This window comes from Leptidea sinapis, chromosome 29, assembly GCF_905404315.1.
Source record: "Leptidea sinapis chromosome 29, ilLepSina1.1, whole genome shotgun sequence".
Taxonomy (NCBI): Eukaryota; Metazoa; Arthropoda; class Insecta; order Lepidoptera; family Pieridae; genus Leptidea; species Leptidea sinapis.
This window is the reverse complement of record NC_066293.1, coordinates 5,410,790-5,424,228: the sequence shown is the minus strand read 5'-3', so window position 1 is coordinate 5,424,228 and position 13,439 is coordinate 5,410,790. Positions and strand designations below refer to the sequence as shown.

General features: G+C 37.8%; 1 protein-coding gene and 1 pseudogene across 1 annotated transcript; one reads left to right on the top strand and one right to left on the bottom strand.

Moving 5' to 3' along the window:
• Positions 1–1,388: 1,388 nt before the first annotated feature.
• On the top strand, positions 1,389–4,220 carry LOC126973601 (uncharacterized). The gene is made up of 2 exons (XM_050820937.1): positions 1,389–1,971; positions 3,150–4,220. Exons 1-2 carry the CDS (start codon positions 1,619–1,621, stop codon positions 4,060–4,062), a joined length of 1,266 nt encoding a protein of 421 aa, XP_050676894.1. The 5' UTR covers positions 1,389–1,618; the 3' UTR covers positions 4,063–4,220.
• Positions 1,983–4,353, bottom strand: LOC126973617 (dentin sialophosphoprotein-like; annotated as a pseudogene).
• Between the last annotated feature and the right edge of the window lie 9,086 nt (positions 4,354–13,439).

Genomic DNA, 13,439 nt, shown 5'->3' with positions numbered 1-13,439 from the left:
CCTGACCTGTGGAGGACGTTCAATATTTTTAATTGCGACTCTCGTTTTTCTTTTATTTAACTCTACTGGTTTAATATTTCTAATAGGTTTGTCTATTACTTTTGCTTTTTCGAATCCAGGCAAAAATTTTGATTTCCTAGTTCTAGTATTTTTCATAAAAATATTATCACCTATTTTAATCTCAGGGGCTTCTTCACCCTGTTTCTTATTTATAACTGTAATTTTATCCTTTTCTACTTTTTCCGCGACATACTCATACAATACCCATAATCTTTTCCTGTGATCTTGTAAAAGCTTTTGTATTAAATTCCGATCCCGGTCAATATCAAACACATTTCCTGAATCATAATGTCCAAAAACTAATTCAAATGGAGCAAAATCGGTTGCCGTATGAATACTATTATTATATGACATGATGGCATATGTCATTACGGAACATGCATCTAAATCAGTTTTATGATATTTTGCTTATCTATAAATTTCATTAATTGTTGAATGAAAATGATCTACGATTGCCATGGAACTTGGATTGTTGGGTGTCCTAATATGCAATTCTATTTTATATAAATTTAGTAACTCTTTTATTAAATTCGGCACCGGAGTCACTGTTTATCTTTTTTGGTATGCCATACATGCAAAAATATTTAATTAGTGCCCTAACTACTTCGGGTGTGCTACGAATTGGAATATTAATTGCTTGTCCTAACTTACTAAATGCATCTACTAGGATTAAATAATAGTTACCTTCTATAAACAAAAGACCGATGGATATTTCTTGAAAAGGTGAGTTCTGGTTTGGCGTTAATTGAATAAGTGGCTTTATTGGTTTTCTTTCATACTTCATTTTCTTACAGTGTTCACAAGCATTTATAATAGCTGTGATAGTTTCTTTCATATTGCACCACCAATAAGTTCCATTTAAGTTTAAGAAAAGTTTCATTGATACCCATATGATATGTTTTGCCTTCATACTATTTTAAAACAACGTCTCTTTGATCCTGTTCTGAATCTGTTAAGTTAACTATTCTTTCTGTACATTCTACTAAATCTACAGAACCTTTCTTAAATAGTCCAATAACAACGTTAGAAAACGTTTTTCTGAAACGTGGACACTCAAAATAGATCAAATATTTATTTTTTGGATTAATATATTCTTTAAGGAAATCTTTTAGTAAATTATCATTATTTGCTGTTAATGCGTTGTTTATTATTAGATATCTCATTAACTAATATTTCATTTTTAAACCATTGAAAAACTAATATTTGCCTTGGTTTTGAATCTATGGCTTCATTTAATATTGGGATACCATCATGTTCCCTATTTGATACTGAATTATTAATTATTTTATTATTTATTATATATTATTTTATTAATATTCGCGGTAAGGCTGCCAGTCCACCAGAGCGGAGCGAGGCAGCGGAGCCGAGAAACGGACTAATGCGGAGTGGAGTTGCGTACTGTGACTGTCCACCGGAGCGGAGCGAGGCTGCGGAGCGGAGTGAGGAAGTAATGCGGAGCGGAGTTGCTGTGTTTTTCAATATGCGGAGCTAGGCAGCAAGTACGCGACGAGTGATTTCGAGCTCCCGGCGTGGGGCGATTGGTTTAATTCTACGCGAAATGTCAGTGATAGCAGACATGCCATCGAAAAAGTTGATACATTATTACCTTACATTGCTTGAGGAAGAAGCGTTGGAGTCAGAAGAAGCCGAAATACTTACCATATACCATTTGAACAATTCTATGAGGAAACATAGATTTTGGTTAAGAAATCATATCAAACATCGTTCAGAACACAGTGAATATTTTACTTTTTTCCAAACAGCTGATGAAGAAACTTTCGAAAATTCTTATAGAGTTTCAAGATGTACTTTTTATGAACTTCACTCCCTGATTGAACCATATATTCGGAAACAAGACACAAATTACAGAAATTCAATTAGTAGCCGTGAAAGATTAGCGGTGTGTTTAAAGTAAGTACACATTTTAAATCAAAGTAACTTTTATTTTTGCATACAGTTATAGAAGCCATGTTATATTAATTTAAAAATCGTAATCTGTCTCAAAATTGACCGCATTTTCATTGGGTTCTGTTGGCTCTGCTGCAGATGTTTCAATATCCTGGGTTGTTGGAATTTGTAAAGCGCTAGGATTAATGATACTAGTGTTAATATTATCTGAAGCACTAGGAATATTGACACTAGTGTTGGTATTATCTGAAGCACTAGGAATATTAAGACTAGTGTTGATATTATCTGAAGCACTAGGAATATTGACACTAGTGTTGGTATTATCTGAAGCACTAGGAATATTAAGACTAGTGTTGATATTATCTGAAGCACTAGGAATATTGATACTAGTGTTGATATTATCTGAAGCACTAGGAGTATCGATACTAGTGTTGATGTTATCTGATGTAGGTGTTGAGCCTGTAGAATAACCATAATTATTCGGAGAATACCAACTATGTTGAAGATTACTTTCTTCAGCTGACATTACCGCATTAAAGCAGGTTTTTTTAATTTGAAGTTGAAAATAATACGGCAGCTTTTTTGTCGATGCAGCCAAATTTAAAAAAAAATAAGTCTATTTCATCGTATTTATCACTGGCTGACATCATGTTTTTAAGTTCTATCCGTTCTCGTTCCAACACTTCGCGGCGTTCTTGATTTTTTTTTAAATAATCTAGAATTTCATCGTTCTTTCTTTTTTTGGATGTTGATGGAAGAGATTCCGAAGCTGTTGGATTCTTAGGATCATCGGCAGAAGGAAGATTATTTGAATTTGATGGCAAAAAATTGCATGATTCCCGTGAACTCTCTTCAATGGTATTTGGCGGATTTGAAGTTTCGCTTACTGAGTGGTCCAGGGGCGTAAAATTTGTTGACCGGTCTCTGTTACTCATGTAAGGCAATAAAAATGACATGGCTTTTTGATATTTCCATTCTTTTCGTTGTTTTCTAGCCTGTCCACTCCTTGTTGCATTTTGTCTTTTTAAGGCATCCCGATGGTTATCTCTCAGTTGTTTCCATCGCGACTTGGCAGTTGTAACTGAAACAATCAACAAACACAAAAATGTATTACATGGTCTATTTATGACAAAAATATTACATCACTTACGCGAAGTACAATTAAATACGTTTTTTTTTAGGTATTTAGCAACCGGCCAGTCATTTACAACGATGGGAGAGAATTTTAGAATTGGATTGAAAAGTGTATCAAGAATTGTTGAGGAGGTTTGTGATGCTTTATGGAATATATTGCAACCTCTTGTCATGTCACAACCAACAGAAAACGACTGGAAAGAAATCGCAAAAGATTTTGATGAACTATGGCAATTTAAAAATTGTATAGGTGCTCTTGATGGCAAGCACGTATATATCAAGGCTCCCTCGAAAACCGGGTCCTCGTTTTTCAACTACAAAAAGAGATTTTCTGTAGTATTGATGTGTTTAGCTGATGCCAAAAGGAAAATCATAATGGCTGATGTGGGATCTATGGGAAGATTTTCTGATGCAGGAATTTTTGATAACAGCATTTTCGGAAAGAGTCTAAAAGAAAAGAGATTGAATTTACCTCAGCCGGTACCATTTTATCAAGGTGGAGCAAAAATGCCGTTCGTATTTATAGGAGACGAAGCTTTTCCATTAATGGAAAATTTTATGAGGCCTTACCCACGTGATGGACTTAACGCAGAAAAAAAAATTTTTAATTACCGATTATCAAGAGCACGTCGTATTGTTGAGGCAACTTTCGGTGTATTGACGAGAAAGTGGTACGTGTATCATAAAGATTTTGAATGCAAAATAGAAACAGTTGACAAGGTAATAAAAGCAACATGTGTTTTGCACAATTATTTAATTCAAAGACAACCTAATTATATAAACAATATTGAAAATAACATGGAGCAATCATTATTATCAGTTGGTGATATTATAGAAACACAACATTCTAGTAACGATGGTTATCAAGTTCGTGAAATGTATTGTTCATACTTTAATAATCAGGGGAAGGTACCATGGCAAGATACTCGAATTTTGAAAAGAATCTATAATAGTCAGTGATGTGAGACAGATATAGATAATTTGGCCAGCTGCGGACATTATTTAACTATTTAGGCTATTACATTATATAGGCTATTTTGTTAAATAAAAAAAAAGATATCAATATGTACCTACTAGAAGGTATTATAGAATAAAGATACATATTATTTACCATCCGATATGTTTGTTTCAATGATAATTTGGTCCCACGCAGCATCTTTTGTTTCGTTGCATTTGTAAAATTCTGAAGATGTGTTCCAAATGCACGGAAACTTTTTCACACTTTCAATAAGTTTTTCATCCATTATCTTCGGTCACATACGCACTGGTCGGAATACGGCGGCACACTGCCGGCGCAAAGTGCGCCCGCGCCCGCACTCGCTTCCCCGCTCCGCATCCCCGCACGTTTCCCCGCTCCGTTTCCCCGCTCCGCATCCCCGCACGTTTCCCCGCTCCGTTTCCCCGCTCCGCATACCGGTTTTATATGAAATTTTAAACTAGCTCGCAAGTCCCTGTCCACTTAAGAGGAGCGGAGATTTTGTGCAATCCTATTGGTTAATATTTCTCCGTTTCTCGGCTCCGCTGCCTCGCTCCGCTCTGGTGGACTGGCAGCCTAAAGCATCTGCCTAAGAGTTTTGCGATCCTTTCTTATATTCCCTAAAAAAAATTCCTATACTAATTCTTTCTTCCTCATTCATACCCTCTAAACGAATTTTATTTAAATTATTATTTAAATTTTTTTCATAAATTCCATTATTTTCAGTGAAATTAACTGTCTCTTTTATATACTTTTTCTCTATTGGAGAGCCCAGTATGAGAAAGTTTCCCGACTGATCGTTAGAAGAATAACTATGATTATTAAACTGATTACAATTGTTATCATTTTCTCTAAAGTTTATTCATCGAGAATTCACCGTTCGCATAGTGACAATCAGTCTTTGACCTAGTTCCACCGTCAGTAACATGAGCGGCGGAGCATTGTACGAACGATGCTGATTCTGCATTTGCATTGAAGATTTGTTGTTATACGTATGACGATTAAAATTGTTTAAATTGTCCATAGACCTATTACTTCTAGATTGATATGAATTATTATGATTATGATAATTTGACATATTTTGATTCTGATAATTTGATTTATTAAAAATCAGTGCTGTGACCAATTGTCACAGGTAAACTGAGTAGCATCCCTTTTGACACACACTGCCACACAGCTGCTATATATTGATATCTTGGGAAAGTTATTTATTTATTCATTATAAAATATGTTCTAGGTCACTTTTAGTTAAAAATTTTCTTTGTAATTATTATTTTTATAGCAATGTTTGTTTGTTGTTTCATGTGTGTGTCAAATAAAAGATATTATTATTATTCTCTTTATTACAAATTCATCTTATTTTCTAGATTTATATATATAACATATTTAAAAAAAAAATATTACAAATATAAATATAAAAAATAGAGTCCCGCCGGCGTTGGTTCACGATTATGGTTCCGGTGGTTAGGGCGACAGACTGAGGAACTTCCGCACGATGAGTGCCGTTCCCAAAACAGCTGCTTTCTGTAACTGACCCTTTATCCAGTTATTAAGTGAGAGCCTCTTGAGATGATGGTCGAGGCTATTTGCTAAAGGACCGTTAACGGAAACGACTATTGGGACAATTATTCATGAATCAACATCCCACATGTCAGTAACCTCGTGTGCTAAGTCTAGGTACTTCGACAATTTGTCTATTGCAGCTTTCACAAGGTTATCATCACACGGAACGGTGATATCAACAATAAATGCCGGACGCTCTAACCGATCTACCAACACAATATCAGGCTTATTAGCAATGATAGTTCTGTCCGTGATGATAGATCGGTTCCAGTAGAGCTTGGCACGGCTGTTTTCCAGAACTGGCTCCGGAGTATACTTATAATATAGGACTTCAAAATGCACACGATTGTATCGAAGATTAAGTTGCTGATGGATAATCCTGGCTACTTGGTTGTGTCTGTGCAAATACTCTCCATTGGCAAGACGAGAACGACCGGAAATAATATGTCTGATAGACTCACCAGGATGATGGCACGCCCGACATATGTCTACTGTGCCATCCTTCATGATATATTTTCGGTAGTTAATCGTCTTGATAACTTCATCAGCAATTGCACAGGCAAATGCTTAGGTTTCCCCAAAGAGGTCACCAAATCGTAGCCAGGTCACAGACGAAATAAAACTAGAGCCCGGTAAAACCGTCCATGAAGCTCTTTTCTCCTCCATACATTCAAGCGATCTTGAGTACTGAGTATAACCGGTTTCCGACAATTCTCTTTGTATAAAGAGAGCGGAATAAGTCCATTGTCACACACAATTTCTCAATGCACTGCCAATTCTTTACAATATAAGGAAGCCATTAAATCGGTTTAATCGCTTCCTGATATTGTTTAGCTAAGCACCCGTGTGAAGACCGCAACCATTTCAACCAAAAATTTTGTAATCCATCTGGCCCTGGGCTTTTCCAGTTGTGGGTTAAACTAATTTGCTTTTGTGACTTCAAGAGGACTAATAACAACAGGCGCCATAGGTTGCAACTGTTCACACGAGCGCTCAACGGTATTCATCCATTCATTGTCAGTATGGTTGATGGGCACCGACCAAATATTTTTCCAAAAAGAAAACATCTCATCCATATTTGGCAGGTGAACATCAGTACCACCGGGTGCGTTGTCTTCCCAACTTCTATATACCTTTCTTTGGTCACTTTGGAAGGTGCGATTCTGATGATATCTGTCTGCGCGTTTTTTACAGCGACGGATCCGGTTTGCCCACGCGGAAACGTTCTGCTTTAGATAGTCAATTCGTTCCGTGACACAGGTATTATAATTTTTAGGTTTTATATTTGTTCCAGCAAAGGCCTGTGTCACAAAACGCATGACTCTTGGGCGGGTATTACCCGATCTAAAACAGATTAGTTTGCATATCTTGGTTCTAGCAGCATTGATACGTTGTTCGATCCTTTTTTGCCAATGGGGTGTTTCACCAGCGACCCGTGCCCCCTATCAGAATCCGGAAACCTGACATGAGCGACCCAGCATGCTGCAATGGCTGCACAGTAAAGGATCGAATGTGTATCAGCAAGGTCATGGCTAGATTGTAAATAGCCAGAGCCAGAATTAACGATATGTTACGATTATGCGTAGGAAAACGCGGTTTCCCAGAAGCTGGTATTTGTCTGAACTCATGAATCGAATCTTCCAAAGCTCTCCTCAATTGCTCATTATCTTGGGTACTTACAGTTACAGTCTCGACGTCCACCACGACAGAACTACAATCTGTAGGTGACATCAGATTAGTTTGTGAGTTCGCTTGATCGTTAGGTGGTCGAGATTGATCAGTGGTAGGTGTAGAGACTGTCACCTCAGAGCGTAGTCGATTAAGCATGGCTGATGCTACGCTTGAAGATAGTCGTTGTGTCGTAACGGTCATTCCTGGTTCAAGGATCTGAAACAGAGAAAGCATTCGGGAACGATACGCAGTGAGGTTTGTTTCCCTTTCTGTCGCCCCGTAGTACGCTCGCATGACATTTTCGTTAATAATATTCGTCCATCTCATGCGGCGCACTGCACCACCGACAGCGGGAGCCGGATGCAGGACAGGGCGTCCCACTGACCCCAGGCGCCGCAGCAGTGGCCTCCCTCGGCGCGGCGCAGACGCATCGTTCTCCGGGGGGGTGGCGTACACCTCCTCAGACGACGCGGAATCATTTGGTGAAACGAGCTGCGGTAGTGGGCGTGCGTGCTTTGTATTTCTCCTTGTTAATATAAACTATATCACTGGTTCACTGGTCACATATTTTCTTCCTTTTTGTCTATATTTCAATTTATGCATTTTTCAATTTTGGTATATTTTCATGGGTGTTCATTTTTGATATTATTCCAATAAAATATGTAAAAAATTATATTTTCTAATTTTGATGGAAAAAATTGTGACAGCTCACCTATTGAAGTTGGCTATTGAGCCAAGGAGGTTATTATTATTATTATTAAATACGCCACACAGTATCAATAACAAAAAAAATTAACAAAAATAATTTAAGTCGATTTGGCGATTTAACATAACATCGTAAAGACTGCGCTAAACAGTTCTTGTTTAACATATTCTTAAGATTAAATAATAAATAACGAAAACCAGTTTGTAATGATTGTAGTTTATGTATAAGCGTATGATACCATATCTATCTGTTAAGCATAATTGGCAGTGTAAGGTCCATTGTAATTTGGCGAGCTTTTTTTGGATACATATACTTTTTACCAATTTCAAATGCAAACCATTTAACATCCAAAAATTGCAAGCATATCGGATTTAGATTTTATTGCTTTAGATGAGGATTTCGCAACGATTATACCACCGCGAGTCCTAATAAATTTCCAATTCATTTGCGCGCCTTTTTGTTCCGCCATATGGAATAATTCCCTATTGTGCGGAGTGAGACGTTCGTTTATATAAAATTGGGTCGGGCGCCCGCTGACGGCAGTTCGGCTGATTTTAGTCTTCACGCTCACCGTCAGCGCTCATAGCTCAGCGCGTAGTTTGTCAGCGCTGAGGCTCAGCGTGGCTCGTTTTGCAGAGTGTATTAATTATTGCTTTGTATTATCTATCCCAAAAATGTTCAGTCAATGTTCATCCATTAATTGTGCAGAGAGCCGTTGCAGGAGACTTTGTCTTGTTACATGGCAGTTTGAGGGTTGACTAAAGTAAATTCTTTAATTACTTTCGAATGTCAATTAGAACTTTTGACGAATTACTGGCAAAGATACAGGATAAACTGGTGCATTGCAGCTTACGACGTGTACCTATACCACCGATTGAACGACTAATGGTGACTTTAAGGTAAGAAAAAAACATATTTACTCGTTTTATCATTATGTTTAATTATAGTAAAGTAAGAGAACAACATATTTATTATTATAATGTTTCATAAGGACAAATAAAAAAGAAAAATTAAATTATAATAAGAACACATATAATTATTTATTCATCAGTAAGTCTCGCTGTTTGATAACCAGAGTAACCAGGATTCGCATTGTCGGTTTCATACTCTGGACAAGCTGGAGTCTGATAATTGTATGATGATGCATATCTTCTCGCGTCGTTGGAGTAAGAGCTATTTGAGCTACTTGATCTGTTGTAATTTCGAATATCCATGACTTCTCGTAGCACTCTCGATCTAAACTCCAGCTTTTGTACATCCTACATCAAAACTTTTTAAAATTTGACCCAAAGAAGCGAAAAAAGCCAGGTCGTCAGCGGCAAGATCTGGGGTTTGGTTACTAAATAAAGTTAATAATTCTTTTTCAAATGGAGAACTTTCTGGATTTGTTTTCGGGGCCCTTCTTTTTCTCTTTTCCAACCAAGATTTTTGTGATGATGCTGAATCAACACCACGGTCAATCTGCTCACTGTGTTGAGTGTTTGAAAAAACTTGCTGCATTAATATATCAGAATCTTGAGTATTTTCTGGTATGATATGCAAACTAATCTGTTTTAGATCGGGTAATACCCGCCCAAGAGTCATGCGTTTTGTGACACAGGCCTTTGCTGGAACAAATATAAAACCTAAAAATTATAATACCTGTGTCACGGAACGAATTGACTATCTAAAGCAGAACGTTTCCGCGTGGGCAAACCGGATCCGTCGCTGTAAAAAACGCGCAGACAGATATCATCAGAATCGCACCTTCCTTCGAGTTTTTGTAAAACCATTTTTAAGGTTATCACAAACGGTGCTAGGAGTCCTAACGGATCAAAAATCTGAGCAATAACTGGTAATAAGTTGCGTTTCGTATTTTCGTTAGAAATATTTTTAGGACTATAAAAGCACAGTTTGTCAGTGTCTGTCAACCATCCAAGGCCTAAAGTTTTACTTGGCTCGGGAGAGCCGATATTTAAATTTACGGAAGATTGATTTCCTTCACCAACTAATGATAACTCATTCGACCTCCATTTCCGTAAAGGCAAACAGGCGGATGCAAGTTCCGTGGTGATGACCTGCTGTATAAATTTGAGTTCATCGACTGTGGCGCCCCCTGTGAGCAAATCATCAACGTAGAAGTCATGAATGATAATATTTGCAATCCGCTTGTCTTTACACTCTAACCCTATCTGTTTGAGGCATCTCGTGGCGAGATATGGAGCACTAGCCGTACCATAGGTGACCGTGTTCAGCTGATAAACATCGAGAGGCTGAGAAGGATCGTCACGCCACACGATTCGCTGTAAATGTCTGTCATGAACATGTACCGCCACCTGCCTATACATTTTTTCTACGTCGGCAGACAATACGTACCTATGTTGCCTGAAACGTAGAAGAATCGATAAGAGGTCATCTTGAACGGTAGGGCCGACCATCTGAAGATCATTGAGAGAAAAGCCTGAGGTAGATGGACTGCTAGCGTTAAAAACTACTCTCAATTTGGTTGTCGTACTGCTTTCTCTCAGAATGCCATGGTGAGGTATATAATATGTATGAAATATTGAATCGGTAACCGCGCACTTAGACATATGACCTAAAGATTCATATTCTGACATAAAATCATGGTACATTTGGTTGAATACATGATTTTTACTATTTCTGCGCTTCAATGAAAATAAACACTGCCTAGCACGATTTATTGAATTTCCTAATAAATTTGGATCTTGTTTAATAGGTATTCTAACACAGAAACGGCCGTCTTCTAAACGTGAAGTTGTTTTTTGAAAATATTCTTCACATAACCGTTCTTCTACTGAAAAGCTATGTGACTGAGGGCTTACTTCTTCAAGCTGCCAAAAGCGCGTAAGTTGGCTTTGAATGTCCTCACAGCTTTCGTTCATCATATCTAATTGAAGATAATTGCATTTGATATGCCGAGAAAAACCTGGTAAATAGCCGCTGTTAATCGGGCCAGAGACTAACCACCCAAGTCTAGTCTCGTAAAGAACCGGTTTTCCATGACCTAATTTAACGCGTTGAGTACCTAACAGGTCCCAAAACAGATCAGCTCCAATCAAAAGGTCAACAGTTGCAGGCTGATTAAAATTAGGATCGGCTAAGCAAATATCAGACGGAATACTCAGATTCACTAAACTTATTTTATTTGAAGGCACCTTATCAGTGATGGATGGCAAAATAAACCATTTAACATCAACTGTATAATCCTCACATAACGAGCTCAAAGGTGCGCTGCATACTTTACTTGTATGCGACAAAGAATTATTAATGCCTAGTATAGGTGTATCTATACGATGTAAAGGCAAGTTAAGCTGTTTGCATAAATTTTCCGTCATCAGGCATGACGTACTGCCACTGTCTAGTACAGCACGTGCTATGTGCTCACGATTCTCACTATCAAATAATTTGACTAACGCCGTAGACAATAAAACTTCACAGGGAATCGAACCCGGGACATGTACTGAAAGAGTCAACTTAGCGCTTGAGTCATCAGTACAAATAGCACTAGAGGCAGGACGTGACGAAACCGGTTTGTTATCATCGGTAGCCGTTGGTACAGCGGCCAGCGGCGCCGAGTTCGCGATGGGGTTCGGTTTCAATTCTGCTACGTGAACTAGTGTGTTATGTTTACGCCTGCAAATCTTACAGCCTGGTTTCTTGCACCGATTCGAAAAGTGGCCACTGCGAAAACAATTAAAACAAATTTTATAATTAGGCAACAGCTGTAACCTTGCACTATTACTAAGCGCTAAAAATTGAGGACAATTATTTAAAGTGTGTTCCCCGTGACACTTAGGACATACTTGAGATAGCGAGAGCGAAGAGTTAGATCTGTTGTGATTATTTTGAACGGAAATCATAGATTTAATTTTAGTATTAGATTTATTGCACTCTTTGGGACTATTATAAGCACTATTTCGAGATAATTCTAAAGTTTCAATTAAATCTGCGCGACTACGTATGAAATTCATGAAGGAGTTAAAGGATATAGGTGCATCCTTGTCTAATCGGCCCTTAAACTCCTCCCATTCACGAAATGTTTTAGTATCTAATTTATGTGTGATAATGTGAATAAGAAGAGTGTCCCAATGTTTGACTGGTTCTCCTAACGATTCTAATGCACGCAAATTTTTATTTATTTGGTCGATAATACGCTTCAACGCAAATGACGACTCGTTTGTTATATGTTCAATATTAAATAAAGATGTTACATGATTTTGTACTAGTAACCGTTTTTTATTGAACCTTTCACACAGCAACGTCCACGCAACATTGTAATTACTAGTTGAAAATTCAATAGACTGAATTACCACTGCAGCAGTTCCCTCCAAAGACGATCGTAAATAATGAAATTTATTTATTTCATCAATGTCGTCATTGCTATGTATCAGACTTGTAAAAGTATCTCTAAATTCGAGCCAATTGTCGTAAGAACCACTAAATTTAGGCAATTGAATTGTAGGCAATTTAACAATGTTGTTGCGGTTTGCCCGAGTATGTTTTGAACTCTGACCATTCTCATTAGCTTTGCTAAATGACGTTAACATTTCGTGTGCTGTAGCGAGCATTTTATAATACTGCGACTCGAATGCATTCCTTTCTATCATCTGTCCATCAGGATCACTACTACACTCTAATCGCAACTGTACCTCGTCAAATTGCTCGTAGAGGGATTCCAATTTACCTATACGCAACTGTAACTCGCCTGCATCGGCAGCAGTCATTGAACTGGCAGTCAGGGTGCTCAAATAGCTGGTGAATGTCGTGAGAAAGGCTAAACAGATAGGGTTAGAGTGTAAAGACAAGCGGATTGCAAATATTATCATTCATGACTTCTACGTTGATGATTTGCTCACAGGGGGCGCCACAGTCGATGAACTCAAATTTATACAGCAGGTCATCACCACGGAACTTGCATCCGCCTGTTTGCCTTTACGGAAATGGAGGTCGAATGAGTTATCATTAGTTGGTGAAGGAAATCAATCTTCCGTAAATTTAAATATCGGCTCTCCCGAGCCAAGTAAAACTTTAGGCCTTGGATGGTTGACAGACACTGACAAACTGTGCTTTTATAGTCCTAAAAATATTTCTAATGAAAATACCAAACGCAACTTATTATCAGTTATTGCTCAGATTTTTGATCCGTTAGGACTCCTAGCACCGTTTGTGATAACCTTAAAAATGGTTTTACAAAAACTCTGGCTATTAAAGATAGAGTGGGATGAACCACTACCACCAGAATTCTCAGATCTATGGTCTAAGATAATTGTAACATTACCTATTCTGAATAACATTCGCATTCCACGTTGTGTTATATGTAATTCACATCAATCTGTAGAACTTCACATATTTACCGACGCTTCGGAGCGTGCTTATGGTTCCTGTGTGTATGTTCGTAGTGTAAATAGTGTAGATGACGTC